Source organism: Chlorocebus sabaeus, chromosome 20, assembly GCF_047675955.1.
Source record: "Chlorocebus sabaeus isolate Y175 chromosome 20, mChlSab1.0.hap1, whole genome shotgun sequence".
In the NCBI taxonomy this organism is placed as follows: domain Eukaryota; kingdom Metazoa; phylum Chordata; class Mammalia; order Primates; family Cercopithecidae; genus Chlorocebus; species Chlorocebus sabaeus.
The window spans coordinates 60,456,866-60,480,293 of NC_132923.1; the positions used below are offsets into that span (position 1 = coordinate 60,456,866).

The 23,428-nt window shown below is 37.2% G+C and overlaps 1 protein-coding gene across 1 annotated transcript in view; it reads right to left on the reverse strand.

Moving 5' to 3' along the window:
* Window positions 1-23,428, reverse strand: part of ST6GALNAC3 (ST6 N-acetylgalactosaminide alpha-2,6-sialyltransferase 3) — a 557,649-nt gene that overhangs the window by 297,039 nt on the left and 237,182 nt on the right. The window contains exon 2 of the mRNA XM_007978248.3: window positions 21,107-21,301. Coding sequence (XP_007976439.1) covers window positions 21,107-21,301 — 195 coding nt within the window. The remainder of the gene's footprint in view (window positions 1-21,106; window positions 21,302-23,428) is intronic.

Here is a 23,428-nt window from a genome sequence, read left to right on the forward strand (position 1 = left end):
ATCTTTCAGTTTAATCTGATGCGTATTAAAATTTTAAAATTGCTTTTCTAAATTATACTTTCTTGGGTTTCAGCTGTGCTTACAGGAGGAGTCTGTTCAGGCAAGATTGGGAAGAATCACTAACTTATTACCTGCCAACTGTGAGATTACCAACATGATGACCACTCCAAAACAAACACCAGTGAAGATGCTGAGAAAGGCGTATTGGTGAATCTCACTTCTGTGACTGCTCATTTCACTTCATTTGTCCAACATCACTTTATTTGTACTTCTAACATGGCACATTTTGTTGGGCGTATATATCTTCTACTTTCTCTTAGACATTCTGCATGTAGTATGCATTTAATAACGTGGAAAGATGGCTATATCCAAATCAAAAGGTCTATTTGTCATTGGATTATTGTACACTGTTGCGATTTCCACAAAAGCAAAAGGTAAATGGAGAAGTCTCAGGGAAGGATAATTAACATAATCATGGAGATACAATCATATTACTTTGAGTTCAAACTACAGATATATAGTTACACAGCAAGTTTAGAATATTATAAGTGGCGTAAATTAGATAAACATGGATTGTGTTTGGCCAATGCCAAAACACTATCAAGTGATAACAATGCAGACAAGTTTGAAAGAATATATTTTTACAGTAAGTAAAAGTAAAAACAGCTTTATCCAGTGAATAATAAATACATGTAATTCTACCAGGTGGAATCACCTTTGAAGGCAAGAGGTGTGGTATCTTATTAAATTTATTCATCAAGAGGCAGTGATGCTTAATGGTTACACCTTCAGATTTTAGATTAGATTGCTTGTGGTTCTTCCATCTAAGAGCAATATGATCTTGGAAAATTAATTAATCTCTCTGTGTCTCAGGATTCTTATCTATAAAATGGGAAAATAGTACCTACCATATAGCATTATTGCGAGAAACAAATGAGTCCATATATGTAAAATGCCAGTAATCACTTGATAAACACTAGCTACCGTAATCAGTGTTATATCTTCTTTGTACCTCCAACTGCATCTGGCCCAACATTCAAATATTTATTGACCAAAATTGAAAGATTTTCTAAAGTCTCATTAATTTTATAGTGTTTATAGAAAGAAGTGAAAGGAAACATGGACAAGCAAGGACAGCCAGATTCATTGAAGAGTGAGGCAAAAGATAATTTTTTCATTGACTTTGATTAATAGAAAAATTTTAACTGATGATGAATATCAAATGAATAATGATGAATATAAAAGCCATATTGGCAATTATAAGAAGTTAATATTTGCACTGAATTACAGAAATAAAAATAGAATCTTAAGATTAGGAAAGATATTGCCAAGCATCTCTTCCAAACCAATGTGAGAATATATATGATAGCATCCTTATGAGTCTTGATACAAATACTTCCCATCATAGAGACCTCACTAGTTGAAAAGATGGCACATTCCATTTTTGAACAGTGTTAATGCCCAGAAAGTTATTACTTATACTGAGCTTAAATCTTCCTTTGAATCTTCCAATCACTGGTCCTAATTCCTGTGATTTTTTATGCAATGCAAATCTTGCTGAGCATTCTCACCCATTAAACTTACCATAATTGAGGAGAACCACATCTCTGTACAAATCTGATCTCATTTTCTCTGGGGGTTGAAATAAATACTTTATTGAACTTTACATAATTTAAAATATTTTTGGATGTGCTTCTTCCTGCATGGAGACACCACTAATGGCAGGCAGGGAATGGAAGAAGAGACCCGAGATGCAAAGAGGGTCCAGTCTTTCAGAGGCCTATGGTTATATAGGAGGAGCTCTGCACATAAGCGATGGCAATAAATTGCTATAGGTGCTCTGGTTGAATCAGGTATAAGCTACACTAGGAACCTGAGCACACCAACAAGAAGACGACAATCAGAAAAGACTTAGAAGGTGACGAGTTTACCAGGTAATTGAGGGGGAGGAGCTGGCACTTGAAAATTCAGAAATATATTAAATATAAAGTATACTGTATAATTTAGAATTCAAAATGATTCAAAATGGGCAAAGCATGAGAACTGTGGGTACAGGGCGCAGTGAGAGATGGACCTGAGAGGTGGGCAGATATCAGAATCTGTAGAATGAATGGTTGTAAGGACTACACATGAATTGATTCATAACTCAGGTTCTAACCTGATGACCAACTTATCTACCTACTACCTCAGGGGATGCCATTAGCCCTGAAACACTTAGAATAACCTACACATGGAGAAAACTTAACTCATCATGGCCTATTTCTTTCCAAGGAAGTGGTATTGACTTTGTCTTACAGTAGACAACTTAAGAGCTTAGTGAAGTTAGGTACCTTAATCTGAACACTATGAGATGAACATAGGAAAATCAAACTCACAATTTGAAGAATCATAATTTTTCTAAACATTTCTGTGTCCCTTTCATGAATTAGAGGATGAGAAAAATGAGATGACTGAAAAAAGAAAGTACGTGGCATCTCACAATTTCAGTGACTAGAAACTAATAGAATACAGACTCCAGTTGTTGGCAGATTAGTGATGAAACTCCCAGAAGAACATTCTAGCAGGTTCAGCTCCCACAAGACATCTGAGCCATATGCCTTGTTTTCCCTGGGGGGACTGCTACTGTCATTAACTCTGGTAAGCCCCATTAAAAGCACTAAGTTGATGAAAGATACCCTGCCCACACTAATACACTGCCACAGAACTAACTCTGGGTAAGGAGAATTGTGAGTACAAAGAAATTTATAACACTAATGACTTTAACAAATCTGAGCTGATTAACAGGATGCCACAAACTGAAATCCTTGTGTTCCAATCAATCTTTCCAGAAACTTCACAAATGCACACTTGAGGGAGAAAAATTCATGAGATATTTTAGGCAGATCTCTACATAGAAAGAGAGGAATAATCAAAAAAGACACAATACACTGGCAAGTAGGGTAATTATTGCTAGCAATTCTTGAGCTACTACTCTTTTGGCAAATAAATGCCTACATTTACATTAAGGGGGAGCAAAGTTTCTATTCAATCATTACTTAGATGGTTGAAGGATTAAGGAAGCATTTGGATGCTTGCACGTTCACTAAGTGACTGTAAATAGGAATACATCTGTATATATTCCTCTGGGCATTTGTTTGCCCGATTAATTTTTCATTAAAGACAGCATAAGCTTCTCCTCATAAGCCATAGAAAGCATCCACTTCCTTCTCAGTCTTTTTTTTCCATTACTCATTAACAAATAATCTTTCTTAAGACATCAAACTATGCCGGTTGTTCATCTCCCCCTAGTGGTCGGGGGACACCACTGCATATCTGATTGACAACATTCATTGGCCATCTTACCAGGATTGTATTCAAAACAAATGGCAGTAGTCTTACATCATTATCACATCATTATCACAGGTATGCTAGATATTGTCTATTGGTACCCAGTATTCATTTTTACCTTCCTCTATGCTCTTCTGCCATCTTACACAGCAGAGGCTGGCAATCTAACACCTACATTTCCCAGACATTCTTGCCTCTGTGGTCTTGTATACCACAGGCAGAAGCCTGTGGAATGCACTCTGAAGATTTGAAATACAAGAGGAGATGGGATCAATATTCCTGTAGCAATTATATCTAAAGGGTGGCCTCTGTCAATTTTGAGATTGTGCAGCATTTTCACTGACTAGACACCAGATTTTGGATATGGAAAGACTGACACTTCCAACAGCATCCTGTAGTTATCTGACCTTGAATAAGTTACTTAAATCCCCTGTCCCTTAGATTATTCATTTGTAAATGGTGGGATAATAATGGTATCTATTACACAGAGTTGCTTTGAAGACTAAGTGAATATCTGGCAAGAAGATGTTAGCTATTACTGCTGCTGCATACAAACCACTTAGAAGAATGCCTGGCACAGAAGATGTGCTCCAGAAGGGTTGGCTAAGATAATGATAATTTGAGACCAGCAGGATATAGCTAGCACAGGAAGACATTTGATGTCAGAAGACAGAGGACAGCTGTGTGCCACTTAACAAATTAGTTGGCCGGGCATGGGCTCATGCCTGTAATCCCAACACTTTGGGAGGCTGAGGTAGGCGGATCATGAGGTCAGGAGTTTGAGACCAGCCTCACCAACATGGTAAACCCTGTCTTTACTAAAAATACAAAAATTAGCTGGGCATGGTGTGCACCTGTACTCCCAGCTACTCAGGAGGCTGAGGCAGGAGAATCACTTGAACCTAGGAGACAGAGGTTGCAGTGAGCTGAGATCATGCCAATGCACTCCAGCCTGGATGACAGAGTGAGGCTCTGTCTCAAAAAAAAAAAAAAAAAGAAAAAAGAAAAAAAAAAAACTTACTTAACCCTCCTGTGTTTGTTTAATGTTCTCCATTGTTGGAGAATATAGGCTGGGCGTGGTGGCTTACGCTTGTAATCCCAACACTTTGGGAGGTTGAGGCAGGCGAATTACCTGAGGTCAGGAGTTTCAGACCAGCCTGGCCAACATGGTGAAATCCCATCTCCAATGAAAATACAAAAATAGCCAGGCATGGTGGTGCATGCCTGTAATTCCAGCTACTTGGGAGGCTGAGGCATGAGAATCGCTTCAACCTGGGAGATGCAGGTTGCAGTGAGCAGAGATTGCACCACTGTACTCCAGCCTGAATGACACAGCATGACTCCATTCCACAAAAAGAGAGAGAATGAAAATGGAGAATATAATCAAGGCCACAAGATTATTTATTAAATGAAATGATGTGCCAACAAACTTTATAAAAACCTAAAGAATGACCCATGTGTTTATAATTATTAGTTATCATTAAAGTGTTAAAAAGACTCATGAGAGACAGCCGTGACTGCTAAGGAGGTGAAACAGGCAAACCACCACGGAGGAAATGGCCTTTTGACGGGATTTTAAGAAATAGACTTTTCTACATGTAAAGATGGCATTAAGAAGCTTGCCAGTTTGAGCTAAGGCATGAAAGTTAGACATTGAATGGCCAATATATAATATATTACTATTTTTCAAACATCTTTTTCTGGCAGTTATACCACATAAGCTTTGAGAAACAGTTAAGAGAAGGAATTCTAAGTGGAATCTCCTAATTGGCTTTCTGCATAGTTAACATCACTTACAGAGAAAAATGGTTATGGGGGCAAGACACATTGAAAAGAGGAGGCTCATGGGCATGATTAGGTAACTTGCAAAATTTAGGAGGCATTCTTCTATGTTAAAAGCACAAAAGAAAAAAGAAAGCTTCCTACCAGCAGAGAAATGTCAAGGTGGCTCAGGTGGTGAATATTATTCTGTTGCCATGATGATTCCTGTGTTTTTGTCTGCCTAAAAATTTCTGACACAAGCACACCACTTACTGAAGAGATGAATGCCCTCATGTTAGGTGACTCCACTCTCAACCTCTAGGTAGGATTAACAACAGGCTGAGAGTTGGTTATTTCATGAAAAGGAGAATTATAATGATCATGCTGGTTTGGAGAAGCAAATAAGCAAATTGACCGCACACTCGTGCCCTAAAAAAATAAAAAATAAATTCTGGAGATGATGAGGGCAATTGGAGTCAGTTCATATTCTTGTGGCTCCCAGGGATATCAAAGGCAAATCTGCTTCTTTGAAGTAGGTGTTAGAGAAAGAAACACAAGGGCTATTTGGCACATAGCTCAGCACCTAAAACTTTACCTCATTTTTATCCTCAGTAGATTTCTGACAATGTCAGTTTCCACCTAATTCAAAATCGAGAGCATATATTACCATATCCCCTAGTTCTTTAATTTGGGAAAATCAACATTTTCACTCTGAATGGCTGTACTGAATACATCGTGTCCAAAAGCTCATATTATTTCAATAGCACAAGGTTAAAACAGCTCAGTATGAGCAGGTATGAAACATACTTACCAACCACACTGCTTTTAAAATGGGGCTTGAGTAACTCATAAAAGAGCACTATTTTGAAAAATGTAGGTAGAGAAACATGAGGTCAATTCATCAGCAAGATGGCAAAAATAGTGCTGTTGTGGCTGTTATTCCTATCAACAACATAGAGTAAAAAGTCAGGCTTCACTTTTGTACTTGGTCCAGATGTGGACTGCAGCAAGATAATCAGCTTAACAGCAGCTCATGCCAGAAAATAAAAATCTCAGCTCCTCTACTTCTCATTCGTGAAGTTCCCCAATTCAACAAAAACAATCAAGATTAAATCACACATGAGAGTTATAGGCAGGTGAATCCTGAGCAAAGGAAGTAAGGCCAATCTGAAGAATAATGTGTCAGCATATTGGATGCCCTTTCTGTGTACTTGAGTATATGACTAAAACCTTGGGCTTCGGAGCCAGGGTCAAATCTCAGTCCTGCCAGTTTGAGCATGTGTGACTTTGGGTGAGTTGTATTACCTATCCTAGCCTCAATTGCCTCATCTTTTATAGGGGATAATAATTTTGTATAACCTAAAGAATGTTTCTGAGAAATATTCAAATTCAACAATTCATTAAAAGAATTATACATTGTGATGGTTTATTTTACATGTCAACTTGACTGGATCATAGTATCCAAATATTTGGTCAAACATAATTCTGGGCCAGGCACAGGGGTTCACTCCTGTAATCCCAACACTTTGAGAGGCCGAGAAGTGCAGATCACTTGAGGTCAGGAGTTTGAGACCAGCCTGGCCAACATGGTGAAACCCTGTTTCTACTAAAAATACAAACGTTAGCCAGGCATGGTGGCAGGTGCCTGTAATCCCAGCTACTCAGGTGGCTGAAGCAGAATAATTGCTTTAACCCAGGAGGTGGAGGTTGGAGTGAGCTGAGATTGCCCCACTGCACTCCCACCTGGGTGACACAGTGAGGCTGTGTCTCAAAATGGGATGTTCTGTGAAGATATTTTGTAGATGAGATTAACATTTATGTCAGTAGACTCTGAGTAAATCAGATTATCCTTCATAAACTGGATAGGCTTTGTCCAATCAGTTGAAGGCTTTAGTAGAACAAAGACTGGTGTCCCTGAGCAAAAAGGAATTCTGCCAGCAGATAGCCTTTGGAGTTAAACTGCAAATCTTTCCGAGTCTCCAGCCTACTGGTCTACCCCCACAGTCTCATGAGGCGATTCTTTAAAATATCCCTTTCTCGATATCTCTCTCTCTGTACACACAGACACACAAACATGCACACATATGCATATATACATACACATCCTGTTGGTCCTTTTCCTCTAGAGAATCATGATTAATATGAAAAAAAGGAAATTAATTGGCAATGGTGGTTCAAAATAAGAAAATATAACCTTGAGAAGTTCCAGGAGAAAAATCATCCAGTCATTTCAATAGATGCCAGGAAGTCATTTGATAAAAACTCAACACACGCAGGCATTATTTTAGAAAAATAATTTTAGAAACATTTGAATTCTTCCTTAATATGGTAAAGAAAACTAGGTCAGGTCAGCTTTATACTAAGTGAGCAAACATTAGAAGTACTGTCTTTAAAAATATTACAGTATTGTTTACTCTTGTTTGATAAGCTCTAGTCAATGCAAACAGTATTGAAAAGAAATGAGAAAAAGATTATTTAAAAACATTGAGATTGCATCCCTAAGCAATGCAAAAAAAAAAAAAAAAAAAGCAGCTTCCAGAACTTCATTAGAAGAGTTCAGTATAGCAACCAAATGCAGGAAAAATACATAAAATTAATAGTATTTTTGCATGCCAAAACAGTTACACACATCATTTTAAGAGCTTGCACTCAAGATAAGAAAAATACAAAATATCCATGAATAACAGTTTAGCAAACATTTTTTGAGCTCCTACTAGATACCACAGGAAGTCTACTTGAAATGTACATCCATGGTCTTTTTAGCAAATTACTTAACAATTACTTGTGTAGATAAGATCTTCTTAGTAGAAAAAGCAATTGTTATAATAGTGTCTGTTTTCAAGTTAACATTTAATTCAATTCCCATAAATATTCCACCAGAATGGTGAATGAAATTATTTTTGACAAATAGTCCCTCTCTCTACTCTCACCTTCATAGGAGGACTATACTTCCCACTCCATTGATGTTGGACTTGCCCATGTAACTTGACTTGACCTCATGGTGGGTGAAGTGCACTTTACTCCCCCTTCATTTTGGGCCTCCCTTTGATCAATGGGATGTTAACAGATGTGAGGCCACCAGAAGCTTGCAATGTACTTTCAAGATTGAACTTAGTCTTTTGTGCTTTTTCCACCATGAGAAGAATATGCCCCAGGTGGCCCAATGGTCATTGGTGAAGAGAGACACATGAAACAGACCAGGGCCCAGTTTGCAGCTTTGGAACTAGGCACAGCTGATCTCAGCTTGGATGGCAACTGGTCCACAAAAATATGGGCAAGAATAAACAATTGTTTAAGCCACTGAGTTTAGGTGATTGGTTACACAGCAATATTATGCAAATAGTTGTCTGACACACCCAAGATTTCCCACTCTACTTAATAAAATGATGCTGAAATTCATATAGAGGTGAATTTATTAAAGATATTCTGAAAAAAAGATGAACAAAAAGAAGTAGGTCTAATACTGCAAGCAACAATTATATAAAAATAGCATTTACCAAATAATGTTGATCAATGAAACAAAGAAAAGAGCACAAAAAGAACAAATATATAAATATATATATATTTGTGTGTATGTATACCAATGGTAGCAATAATATAACAATAATAGTAATAATAATTATAATAATCATTATTTGTGACAATCACTAGATTGTCAGAGCTCACAGAACAATATTTCCAGCATGTCCTGTGGGCTCTGGGAAAGATACCTGAAAGACAGCCAAGTTTCTTCAATCCAATAAATATCATTAAACACTATTGGAAAGAAATAGTTATTGGCAAAATACAACACCACCCAAGTCACCAAAAAGTTGTCTATTGTCTACCTTTTTTCCTAAGAATATCACAAATAATTTACTTTGCAAAAAACTTGGGTTGCATTGCAATAGAAAAAACTGTTATAGTGTGTAAGTATAGATGAAAGACATTAGAAAGCTACACTGACTTGCACAGCTGTTCTTGGGGAATCTTTGAAGAACTTGTACTTCTTAAAGAGTACAGGAATTATTTCTAGAATACTCACTATTTTCCCTGACAAAATATTTATTGTATTAAACATAGAATATTAAAACAGTGATGTATTCACAATGCATGTATCTTATACATCCCTGCCCTATGAAGCTAGACTAATATATTTTAAAATTTTTTCAATTCACTTTCTCCTATGGTCTTCTCTATCTCAGTCAATGACAATTCCAACCTTCCAGATGCACAGGTCAAAAACCTAAATACCTTTTTAAAACCTTATATTTTGGAATAGTTTCAGATTTATTTAAAAATTGAGTATAGTTACCATATAGCCCACACCCAGTTTCTCCATTATCAACATCTCGTATAGTATAATACATTTGTTACAATCAATTATTATTAACTCAAGTCCATACTTTATTCATACTTAGTTTTGATCTAATGTCTTTTTTCTGTTCAGGAGCCGATCCAGGATTCCACACTGCATTTAGTTGTCATGTTTCCTTAGGAAACTCTTGGCTGTGGGGGTTTCTCAGACTTTCCTCGTTTTTTATAACCTTCACAGTTTAGAGGAGTTGTCTTCATGTGTTCTGTAGAATGGCCCTCAATATTTATTTGTCTAATATTTATCTCATGATTAAACAGGCTTACAGGATTTGGGGAAGACAGCCTCAGTGGTAAAGTGTCAGTTTCATCACATCATACCAAGGGCACATACTACCAACACCATTTGTCACTATTGATGTTAACCTTGATCACTTAGCTGAGATAGTGTTTGCCAGCCTTTCCACCATAGTTACTATTTATTCTCCTTTCCATATTGTAGACCTATTAAGGGAGTCACTAGGAGAAACCCACATTTAAGGAATGGGAGAATATTCACTTTTTAAAGTATACCAGACAATATATTTATCTAGACATTTTAAGTCCTATTTTTTAAATGATAGTGAAAGTTCTAGAGTGTTTCACAGATATACATTGCTTAAAAAATACTTCTTCAGCCGAGCATGGTGGCTCACGCCTGTAATTCCAGCACTTTGGGAGGCCGAGGCGGGCGGATCACGTTCAGGAGTTCGAGACCACCTTGGGCAACATGGTGAAACTGTCTTTACTAAAACACAAAAAGTAAGCTGGGCATAGTGGTGCACACCTTTGTCCCAACTACTCAGGAGACTGAGGCACGAGAATTACTTGAGCCCAGGAGGTGGAGGTCACAGTCAGCCAAGATCACACCACTGCACTCCAGCTTGGGCTACAGAATGAGACTCCATATCCAAAAAGAAAAAAAATCTAGTAATAAATACAATATACACTCATTGTAGAAAATTTGAAAAACATGTTTTTTAAAAAAATTCTAAAATTTACAACCCAGATATAGACCATCATGTTAAAATTTTGAAGTATTATCTCCAAACTTTCTATGACTACATTTAAAGAGTTAAAATAATATTTTACATGTTATTCTACCTTCCTTATTAGCATTTAATATTACAAAAAAATATTTATTCCTAGGCAAAAAGTGTTTTCTTTTTCATAATTTCAGAGCCTAGCACAATGTGTTGCATGTAGTAAATTCAACAAATGGGATCCCATGAACTTACTGACTTCATGAATTGGCAGACACTCTGTGAAACCATTTAAAGGAATTTGTTGACTAGGATAATCTTAGGTTCTTGTTTTGCCACACAGGACAATAAAAGACACTAGCATAGAATCAATACTTTGGGGTCTTGAAAAATTAGTTAAATCAGTAAAATAGTATGTACTCCATAAAAGCTAAAAGAGAAAATGGCACATAAAATACTTAACACACTGACTGTCATTTAACCTAACCACTGAGGTATTACAATTTTATTTATTTCTAGTCATTATCTTCAATTGTTTTTCAGAGATATTTTATTTTTGCTAGAACTTTGCTTCCCACATATTTTATTCATTCTTAATCATTTTTATAGTCTGTGTTTGACACAGGCCCACAATTGCTTATCCAAAATCATTTGAATCAGGTATACTTTGGGATTTGTAAATGTTCATATTTGAAGAAGCCAACAGAGCAAATACACAAATACACATATTATGAAACACCACAGCAGGGTATAGCTAAACACACTGTAATCAAACAGTAATATTTTTGTAGCAAAACCTGACTAATTACAATAAATAGGCTGTTTCCTTGTCCATTCTATAATTCTTAATGGTGCATTTTAAGAATATCTTGTGTCTAGATTGTGTGAATACTCTCTAGAGGAGTTTTTAATGCCCCAGCCCTGATTGGTCATTAAATGGAGATCAGTCTTTGATCGATTTGTCAGTTTGCAGGGTTCCTAGAAAATGTAAGAAGTAAAATTCAAACTGTAAGACCACTAGGGTACAAGTCTAGCATCACGAATTTCCATGGATAATTTTCTTGTTACCCAAAGACCAAATGAATTTCCAGGGATAATTTTTTTGTTACCCGAAGACCAAATATATAAATAACCTTTTTTTTTTTTCTTCTGTTTGATTTTTTACGTGTGTGTGTGTTTGTGTTTCCTAGTGTATCCTTTTGCTAGAGTAGAGCTTCTAAAGGCCCAGCTGTGGGTGGGTATGTGTGAGAGTACGTCTCACTTTTTGCCTTTTCTGGGCCCAGGCCTCACTTTCTGACCAGTAGGGCCGATACTACCCAATCCCCTCAGTTACTGATACTGATGAACCCCACGGAAGCCACACCTGCAGCTTTCATGCTTACTTCTCTTTCCATTCCTTCTCAGCTTCTGACAAGTGAAGATTTTCCTCCATTCTGTCAAGGCCAGCTGGGCATTAAATAATGCATCCAGTTTTATCTAGCATGTCATGGTGTTACAACAGGAGGGCTGTCATGTTATCTTAGTCCATGTATTGCCAGACCAAAACTCTTGGTTTCATTTTCCTTTCAAATCAATAATCTAGGTTGGGCATGGTGGCTTATGTAGTCCCAGTGCTTTGGGAGACCAAGGCAGGCAGATCACCTGAGGTCAAGAGTTCGAGACCAGCCTAACCAACATGGTGAAATCCCATCTCTACTAAAAATACAAAAATTAGCTGGGTGTGGTGGCAGGTGCCTGTAGTCCCAGCTACTCTGGAGGCTGAGGCAGGAGAATCGCTTGAGCCCAGGAGGCGGAGGTTGCAGTGAGCCAAGATCACACCACTGAACTCCAGCCTAAGTGACAGAGCGAGACTCCATCTCAATAAATAAACAAATAAATAATCTATTAAATACTTGGCAAATACCTATTAGGCAAATGCCTATTAGATGACTCAGTTAACCAGACATGCCATTTCCCAAACTTGGGGCAGTTGGGGGGGTGGTGGATAACATTTGATATAAAAGCATATAGTTATTTTTGAATGGCTATCTTTCTTTTGTGAATAAGCCTTTGTAAGGCTACTCTGAAAAATGAGAACTCACAACTTGATACTATCTACTTAGTGATAAATTACCTTTTAGACATTGAATATAACTGTTTAATTGAAATTAGTTGAATGTTCACTATTCTTAAGAACAGTGAAATGAATCTCTTGTGTAAGACGGTTACTCAGCCATCATCATTACAGGCTGCAATGCAAACACCTTCTAGGTGGTATTGTCCCAGGATACTCCTAACTTGGGTCCATGTTGTTTTCTTCTTTAGTGAACCCCAATTTTAACACTTCTTTAAATTACAGTTCATTGCTGATCCTTAGCACAATGTCTGGAACAGAATAAGCACCTGTTAAAATATTTGGTGATAGACTAATATTTACGGTTAATACTAATTGCCATTTGATGAAAGTTTTTTGCGCTGGTCACTCTGCCAGGCCATCAGCTTGAGAAGAGCTATAGAAAAACACTCTCCATCAGGACATGAGTTCTCTCATCTTTTTCAACCCTCAAATCAAGGTATTTGTGACAGATACACTGTTTTGTTTTCCTTTGCTTGTCACAAATGAGGTAATTCGATATTTGAATTTCTAATAGGCCCCTTTCAAGTGCTTTAACAAGATAGTTAGCAAATGGGGACTTTTCTACCTAAGGTTCTGTAATAAATAAAATTGCAGTATATCTTCCTGGGGAACTAATTACTACATTAAAACCTATGATAATAATGGATTTTTCATCAATCAAAAATGTGCTTTGTAAAGTGAAAATCAATCCAGTTTGACTACTGATACCTCACAGCAATAGAGAAAGTTTCATCTAACAATTATAATAAAACTACATGATTTATCAGTTGAGTATGATTAGCAATTCAGGTAGCAATCAGTCTTGTCCAGCCATTTTCTGGCATTATAACCTTGGGAAATTGACCTTCATTTTTCTACCACAAAAGGATAAGCTAGTTTACTAAGCAATATGTTCCTAAGCCGAAAGATAGACAGCGTTCACCCCTTGCAGACACCTGAACTGACTAATGGATGTGACTTGTGTTTGGCCCCCCAGCAGGTTTGAGACTGCAGATTCAGAAAGACCACTCCTCTCTTCCTTCAGGTGGCACCTTGTTTAAAGATGAGTTACTGAACATTTGATGGTGGTGGCTGTAAAATAACTACAATATATCAGCTAGGACTTTTTTGGTTGCAAGTGACAAAAACAGTTCAAACCAATAAAATTAAAAAGCAGACAAATATATTGGCTTATACACCCAAACCACGGGGGATGAGAGGGGAGGCTGCCTTCAAGAATTGAGCTTGGAACCTGAAGTATTGTCTGGGTCTTTACATTAGCCTTGCAACTTGTTTCCGTTTCTCTCAGTGTCTTTGTCTCATTCTCTCCTGGGAACACGGCTACTGACACCCAGAGAATCACATCCCAACAGCTTTACCACCAGAGAAAAGGGGGCCTTTCCTGCCAGTGTTCCCCAGAAAAACAGTAACATTTGAGAAGGCTTCAGAATGGCTTACCTTGGGCCATGTGCCCACCTCTCAACCAATCACTTGATTGACCAATCACTAGCCTGACTTTTCTGCTCACTCTTGTGGTCAAAAGAAAGGGCCACCTTCTCTAATAAAGGGAAAGTGGAGAGTAGACAACCACAAGAGGCACAATATACACCTACCTAATTTTATATATATATAATGGTGTGTGTGTGTGTGTGTGTGTGTATACCATTTTACACCACTTACACACCATTTTACATACTATTTTAATGTGTAACATAGTATATTGTATGTATTCTATGTATGTTTGTATTTAAGCAGCTGGAACTTGATCTGTGAACATGTGTGCATGTGTATGTTGCATGCATGCATACAAGTATGTATTTTCCATATATTTGTACATACTGATTCATAACTATGAATGGATATATATATTACATGTATGTATTACTCCTGTGTCTACATAGGAGTGTGGTCTTTCCATAATCCCACTCATATTTCTAGATAATTACCCAATGAATGCCTTTTCTATCTTCTTCTGTACTCCAGAGTAAGTTAGTTACAGCCAGATTGACCTAGGTATTCCCTGTACATGTGCCTGATTTCCTTCTCTGGAAGTCAGAGGATCACAGAGGCCTGGGCACTACTTCAGGGGCCTCTTGGAAATGCTGAGTTGTGTCCATGTCAGGGGTACACAGAGAGAAGCATTGTTAGAAGTGACCCCCTACATAGTATGCAGGGCAGTAGGACCAAGGTAAGAGCACTCCAAGACTAGGTAACGAGCCAAACAAAAAGAAGAGCCATATGATTAGGACTAAAGGTATTGAATCCAGAGAAAGGTATGAAATGGATCCACCAAGTGTAAGGCAATGATGATTACCAGCATAGACATTAGGGTTTTACTGTAGCTTTCCATATAGTGTCCTTGGCCTACAGGAAGTTGTAGGGGCTGACGGAAAATGCACAATATATATTCTGAACCTTTGCTTTTTTACCCAACTCTACTTTCTCTTCTTCCTCTGTCTCATCCAAATCCTTCTCCAAAGCACATGTCTCACCTCTCCCACAAAAGCTTCCTGAAATTATTCCAACCTACAGTGGCATCTGTCCTTCTCATTTGGCACTCAATCATAGATTGTCTTGAGACGTGGTCATTGATTGAGAGTTGCTATTTCACCACCAGACTGAGAAACATAGTCACCTCTTCTCCATTCAAAAAATACATCCTTTCATACTTAGGAAAAATGATAAGTTATCCTTAAAATGACAAATCCAATATGGACATGTCAAATTCATTTGGGAGTAAGAGCATGGCACAGATATGGTGGTAGGGGTGGGGCTGTCAGAACAAAGGATGAAATCAATGAGGAGGGTGGTAAAAAGTCACAACATTTTGATTTATTATATGTTAATTTAGCTGTTTCCTTTTCTATAACAATTTAATAGTCAAATTTTATTTTGCTTTACGATTACATAAATGGGAATGTTCGGATTTTAATTAACAATTAAACTGATCAGTTTAAAACTTCTGGAACATACATTTGCATATAATTGCTCTCAGTATACTTATGTAAAACCCAAAGCCTCTATTACCAAATATAGAAAACCTATTCATGTCAGCTTTAGTTACATGTGTACATTTATTAAAATGTGTGGAGTGTGTGCTTTTATCGCCAAGAAAGTCAGCGCTCTTCCTTAATTGTTACTATAACCATAATTTGGGAAATTCTATTGCAACATCAATATGTTATGCACATCTTTAATTAGGCTAGTGCGGCCTGTCTGTCACAGCAACTGATCCTAAATATTCCTATTTAGTCTACTCGAGGTTTTAAAACGTTCTCATTTTTTAAAGAGGCATACTTCAGCCTCATTAAATTGTCGAGTAAGTCAGTAAGCAGCCCTGCACTTGCTTCCTGTGTTCTGGAAATCTTGTACCTCTCCACTTGGCACATTTCATGCACCCAGGGAAAGGGCACTCTTCCCCAAATACCAGAAATCCTCTGTAGCCCCAGCATCTTAAGGGGAAGATCCTATCAGATCTGAGGAAGACATCTGTCACCCTCACTGATTACCAGAAAGATCTGGCCTTGGCATCCTATTGATCACCCGAGCTGGATCCTTTCATCTAGCAGTAACTGCAAATAAACTGCAGGTTGCTTGCTCTGAGCAACGTCTTCACACCAGGTCACACAACAAAAAAGACAACACAATGACAGAGTCCATGCTAGGCAACTACAAATAGAACCTAGCCTGAAGTTCATTTTCTCCTTTTTCCCAAAAATCTGCCATGATCTCAACAAGAGAAAACAAGATTACCTTGAACCAAGCCCTAGACTACCTTAGTCCTTTATACTTTCTCTGTCTGCTACAATTAATAATTTAAAATAAATAGTATTTATGTCAAGGAGAAAATAGGGTTTTAGGGTATTGTCAAGCATGAATATGTTTCTAATTTTTTTCTGGAAAAACACATGGGTGACATATGCTTTTTACCGTATCCAAAGTCAGTTGATAATACAGTAATTCTGCCATAATGCTATAGGTGGAATCTTCATACTGTCATTTTAAAAATGTGCATTATAGTCACAGTAATGATACAGCAGGGAGGTGAGGGCAGGGTCTGTTGCAAAATCAAAATCACTCTAATCCAAGCTTTGGTTTGACATCATGGTTGCTATCAGCTTAAACATGTGTTGATGAGGAATTTGGGGCTCTGTGACCAGCGAAGACTTTCAGAATTTCAGCACTCACCCAGTTAGTTGGCACTCAGTTTTCTTTCCTGCTTCTCAAGACTTCCCCTACCCCATAGAAAAGAACCTTAGTTTGCACTGGTTGAAAGTGAAGGGGAGACTGGGTAAAGAGTTAAAGCCAATCACCAACTCTGTTATATTTAGATCATCATTATTACAGTGGGAGGAATATTTTGATCTTTCTATTTAACTCCTTTATAATAGTCATCAGTTTTCACTTGTTCCTTTTTATGGGTCTATATCAGGGAAAAAAATAAACAACTTGACATGTAAGCAAAACCACATCTCTCCTGTGTTCCTTTTACTTTTAATTTTTTTTATTTCCCCTGGGAACAGATTATTATTAAAAAAAAAAACCAGATTAATTGATAAAATGAAGCAGAGCTTAAACTGGGTATAATTTACTATATGTGGGACCTTCAGGACAGGCTGTCATAGCTTCACAAACCACCTATATTTTCAGTTGTGCCAATCCAAAGGGACCAGAGTCATCTATTTTTAAAAGATAACTAAAGAATCAGATTTTGCTCCTAAGCAACCCTATACTCCACAGTGTCCACTAGATGTTTGACCTAATTCTGCTGCCTCCCACTCCACTTTTCTTTAGACAGTAGTGAAGAGACGTTCTTTCTTGTAATCATTTTAGCTCATAAAATCTATGTCTAGTTATAGCAAATTCTGACCAAGCTGGAACATCAGGCAATAAAACCATCACCAACAGCCATAGTGTTTGCGGATGCTCTAGGTCTGGAAATCACTGCTGGCATGCCTGCATATTTAAAAAAAAATACTAAGAAGTTTAGTAATTTCCAGAAAACATATGCATTTAAGGGGAAAGAAACTTCTGAGAAAACTTTAAGGCCCAAGATCTTGAAATAAGTGGATCAGCTTGGTGATCACCTGACTCAGTTCAGCTAAACCTATTGACCTTCTCAGGATTAGAATAGAATGAATGGGGACACAGTGTGTGATAATCTCTGAAGCATAGTTTTGTGATCACTATTTAAGCTATTTGCCCTAGAACACTGAACTCACCACCTATCTTTTCAGCTATATTATGTTGGCTCTTGAAAGCTTTATCAAACTGTGTCTCTTATTTAATGGAACATTTCTGCAACAGATTGCACCTGAGGACATTATGGTGAGAACAAATGCACAATCATTTGGGAGTAAGAGCATGGCACAGACATGGTGGTAGGGGTGGGACTGTCAGAACGAAGGATGAAATCAATAAGAAGGGTAGTAAAAACTCACAAAATTTTAATTTCTTCCCAATTTAGCCTAGAACTACTTGAATTTAGGAGAAAATCTGTCATTCTCTTTGAGTGTTCTAATGTTTTCAACTTTCATGCAAAATCTTCTGCCCCAGCACCTACATTCATGTTGCAATATGGGGTCTATCATGCATAGATCAGAACTAGAGAAATAAGTTGCTTATGTGTCTGTTAGTCTTTATATAAAATCAAATTGCTTATTTCAAATATTCCTAGTTTGCTTTAGATAGCTTAATATCCCATTGCTTCTTTTTAGTTATTTCCTGCTGCTGAATTAGGTGAATTGCCTTGTATGATTTCTTACCCATGGTAAATGGTAAATAAACATCCTTCCTGGGATCAGAATATATTTTTAATTTTTTAATAAAATATACATACAAGTCCAAAAAGTATAAATTTATACTTAATAAATGAACTGTAAACATCTGTGTAACCTCTGACAGGATCAAGAAATAGTATATTGCTAAATCCCCAGAAACCCATTCCGATCACTAACTGCCCACTCCTCTCAGAGGTAACCGCTAGACCCCCTTCATGATAATAATTTTCTTGCTTTATTTTTCCTTTTTTTAGTTTACCACTGTATATGTCCCTAAGCAACATAATTTAGTATCATCTCTTCTTGTGACCCATAAATGGAATCACATTGTGTAGTTTGCTTTATCTTCCATGTGGTCACATATATTTGCAGTTTCTTCATCGTCATTGCTGTATGGTATTCCAGTGTATACGGCACGACTTTAACTCATTCTCCTACTCATCAATATTTAAGTATATTCTAGGTTCTGGCTACTAGGAAAAATGCTGCTACATGTTCTGTCCATGCCTTCTGGCGCACGGGTTCATGAGCACCTCTAGTATAGATATCCACAGCTAGAAATGCTTGGGCATGCAGTATGTAAATCTTCAACTTTGCTCAATACAACAGTGGAGATGTTTTTTTCCAAAGTAGGTATTACAATTTTTACTCCCACTACACGTATACAATAGTATCTGTTGTTCCACATCCTCACCAACACTTGGTATTGTCAGACTTCTTAATTTTTTGCCAATCTGGCATTTTGTGTGTATTAGTATCTCCTTGTGATTTTTAAATTTCTTTCTCACTGTGGTTTTAATTTGTAAAACCATGATTACTAATAAGATTGAGAACCCCTACATGTGTTTATTCCCCCAAGTCCAGGATCTTTAAAATGTACATATAAATTCTGGTACTCTGGACTTCGATAATTTGATGTTATTCATACTGAACACTTCATGCCATACTGGAACATACAGAGAAAGCAAAAGAAATTCATTCATTGAATAGCAATTTGAAACTGGGAACCTCATATACTTTGACCTATTTTATCCTCAAAATAATTTTGCTAGGCTGATGTTGTTATCCTTATTTTGCAAATAAGGAAATTGAGGCTCTGAGGTTAAGGAAGTTACTCAAAAGCAAATATACTGCTTAAGTTCGTTAAATGTTAGAACTGACTCTCACACCAGGCCTGTATCCTCCCAAAGCCCAAATTCTTTCCAGTAACTATGTTTTCTCCTAAGAAATAACCTTTGCAAGAGCAAAATAATATTCAATATTCTTTTGTAAAATCACTGCATTAAAAACTACATCAAAATAATTTCAAAGATAGTCCAGTTAATAGAACTAATTAAATAACTGCAAGTATAGGTCAGTTTTTCCTTTCACACTCCAAAATCAAATTCATTAATATTTAAACAAATGAAAGAGTCTTTGATATTTGATGAGATTTCCCATATGAGAATACTTCGTGAGACATTTTAGTCACATGTTTCATTTTCAGCCTGTGACAGGCACTTGTGAATTGATTAACACCATACAGTAGAGTTATAGAACATTAAATGACAGCCAGAAATAAAAGTAACAAAAGACGAGAGTGAGACAAACTCTCCTCAAAGAGATACATTTTTATATAGGTAATCAATTTATTAGGACACTCAACAAATTCAAGCAATAGGCACTTTAAAAAATTAATTTAAAACCAATTAAAGGATAAACATCAAAGATCCTAAGAATGTATGTGTTATTAATGGTGCTTTTTTCAACTATAAAATTCTAATAAAAGTCTGTAAATCCTGCAGATACAGAAACAATTTTTGAAGAATCAAATTAACCAGAAGCAATGACTCAGATATGAGATTGCCTACAAAAGGGGGTAGACCAAGCTTAGCATCCTCCCAGAATGCTAAGAATAACTCTCAGGACAGGAGTAGCATTCTATGCATGACTCTACCCTCTACTATCTTTACAAAATGACCTTTCAATGGAATCTGATCCAAGACTCTCTCTGGTGATGTAGACACACTGGTGGCTTGTATCTTTGTTACCAACAATTTCAAACAGGCTTGGACATTGTGTCTATGAATATTAAACTCACATTCATCCAACTCCATAGAAATGAATAGTGAAAACAATTTTATTAAGCACTTCTATACATGTCACATATTTTATGAGGTTCAATTTTTATTTTACTTTATGAGACAAATGCTCGCTTGCAAAAGTGCTACCATAGTGTGCACTTTCTAGTTGTCAATATACCTCCATCCTCTCCTGTACTACCAACTGGCTACAAAGATTTAAAGGTTCAGTGATTATAGGATTTACATGATTTTAACCCCTTTAAATTTGAAAACTCTTTAAATCCCACTATCTCTGCAGCCACTGCAAATTTTAAAATCAGCTTGGCCTTTTCTAGGTCCAGGTCTAAGGATTTCAGAGTTTTAAGGAGTATAAATGCATTTTTGAAGTTCTATAAAGAGCTCTCCCCAACCGGTTGACCTACAGGAAATCAAGCCAGCCAGTTCTCCAGCTGGTAACTGCTGATCAGAGTTTCTAAATGGAGAGATATGTACGTTATGCCACAAACCACCAGGAAAACAAGTAATTGCTTCCTTGCCTCCATATGAAACCAGTGAATCAGAAGATTTAATGTAGGAGGGGTGGCAGATTTAGACACTTGTCAGTAAATGTCTAAGAATAATAAAACAGAATATGTTGTAAGGGACCCAAGCAAGCTCTCTGGGGCAGAGAGAGTAAGTTCAGTGAGTTGGAAGCCCTCTGATTCCTAAAGAAAAGCTGTTACCATGGATACTCTCCAACTGCTAGGTAACCCTCTGAGATCTTACCTCTTGTGTCTTCACATTTATGTATCCATAGTGAGTTCGAAGGGGCCGCCTGTATGTGTAGGAGAATGGTATCCACTTTGTACCAGGTTGTCCAAAGCAGTTTAGTAGTAAAGGGAAATTCACTTCATTTACAAGACGCACGGCCAGCAGGAAAAGGAACGCTGCTATGAAGCTCACAGCAATCACAGACTTTCTCTACAAAACATTTAAAAAAAAACAAAAAGAAGAATGAATGACTTTCAACCAAAGGCAGTCACAGAAGGAGGTTCCTTTATTCCTCACTTTTTCTTTCACAGGGGTTGAACAATTCTGTCATTCAGCATATTTTACCTGGAAATGGAAAATAATTATTTGGTGACCAAATTGTCCTAGTGTGCTGGGCTGCTGAGAGAAAGCAGAGCTGCTTTCTTGAACTTTTCCATTGCATCTCCACCTTTCCTTATCTCACTATTTTCCTTATAAACTCCTATTCAGTTTGCAAAACCCAAATCAGACATTTCCAACTACAGAAAACCTTTTCTAGTTGCTCAATCCCCTCCTCACCACCATGCTTTGACCCCCAACCTACCCACTCTAACAGAGGTAAAGTCCCATCACTGCCATACTTTAAAGACATTTCTACTGTACTTTTTCACTGTGTAATTATTTATGTGATTTTCCTACATGGATTTGTGAGTTCTTAGAGAACTGGAATGTACTGTGTCTTCTTGATCTCTGTATCCCAGGCTCTTAATATGGTACCTTACATACTACAGGCATTCAAAGAACATTTGAGAGAAACAAATGAATGAATAAATAAATGAATGAATGAATGTTCATATTCTTGTAGACACAGTATCATTATCACTCATTCTTCTGTTTCTGTATCTAGCACCCTCTATGAGTAGGAAACACTGCCTGTGCTACAGGATGTGCAAAAGTAAGATTCAAAAAACTAACAAGAGGGGGGAAAAATTATGCCAAGCAGCAGAACATTCCTCTACACGTGCTGCCATGGAAAAAAAGCAGGAACAACTGCCTCTGATTGACACGGGAAAAAGTAAAGATGTCTCTGAAATTGAGCTTGATAAAATGCCTGTGTTTTAATTGATAGACATGTGTGAACAGAGCTTTCCAGAGAGAGGAAACAGCACGGAGATGAGAATACATAGAGTTACTCATAGGCATACAGTAGTTTGTCCTACTGGAGCACAAAGAAGGAGTAAAAGCTAGAAACACAAATGATAACTTCATGCTGAATTGCCTCAGATATCAAGCTAATACATCTATACTGAGTTTGCTAGGTGATGGAAAGCCAAAATAAATTTTTTTTTTGTTTGCTTATTTGTTTTGTTAAAGGGGATAGTTGGCCACATAAATGTCTTTCTCTGAGAAGTGCCTGTTCATATCGTTCACCTACTTTTCGATGAGGCTATTTGTTTTTTTTTCTTGCAAATTTGTTTAAGTTCTTTGTAGATTCTGGATATTAGCACTTCATCCAATGGATAAGCTGCAAAAACTTTCTCCCATTCTGTAGGTTGCCTGTTCACTCTGATAATAGTTTCCTTTTCTGTGCAGAAGCTCTTTAGTTTAATTAGATCCCATTTGTCTATTTTGGCTTTTGTTGCCATTGCTTTTGGTGTTTTAGTCATGAAGTCTTTGCCCATGCCTATGTCCTGAATGGTATTGCCTAGTTTTCTTCTAGGGTGTTTATGGTTTTAGGACTTACATTTAAGTCTTCAATCCATGTTGAGTTAATTTTTGTATAAGGTGTAAGTAAGGAAGGGGTCCAGTTTCAGTTTTCTGCATATGGGTAGACAGTTTTCCCAACACTTTGTTAAATAGGGAATCCTTTCCCCATTGCTTGTTTTTGTCAGGTTTGTCAAAGATCAGATGGTTGTAGATGTGTGGCATTATTTCTGAGGCCTCTGTTCTGTTCCATTGGTCTATATCTTTGTTTTGGCCGAAGCCAACAAATGTATGAAAAAAAGCTCATCATTACTGGTCATTAGAGAAGTACAAATCAAAACTACAATGAGATACCATCTCACACCAGTCAGAATGGCGATCATTAAAAAGTCATGAAACAACAGATGCTGGAGAGGACGCGGAGAAATAGGAATGCTTTTACACTGTTGGTGGGAGTGTAAATTAGTTCAACCATTGTGGAAGACAATGTGGCGGTTCCTCAAGAATCTAGAAGCAGAAATACCATTTGAACCAGCAATCCCATTACTGGGTATACAATCAAAGGATTATAAATCATTCTACTATAAAGACACATGCACACATATGTTTATTGCAGCACCATTCACAATAGCGAAGACTTGGAACCAACCCAAA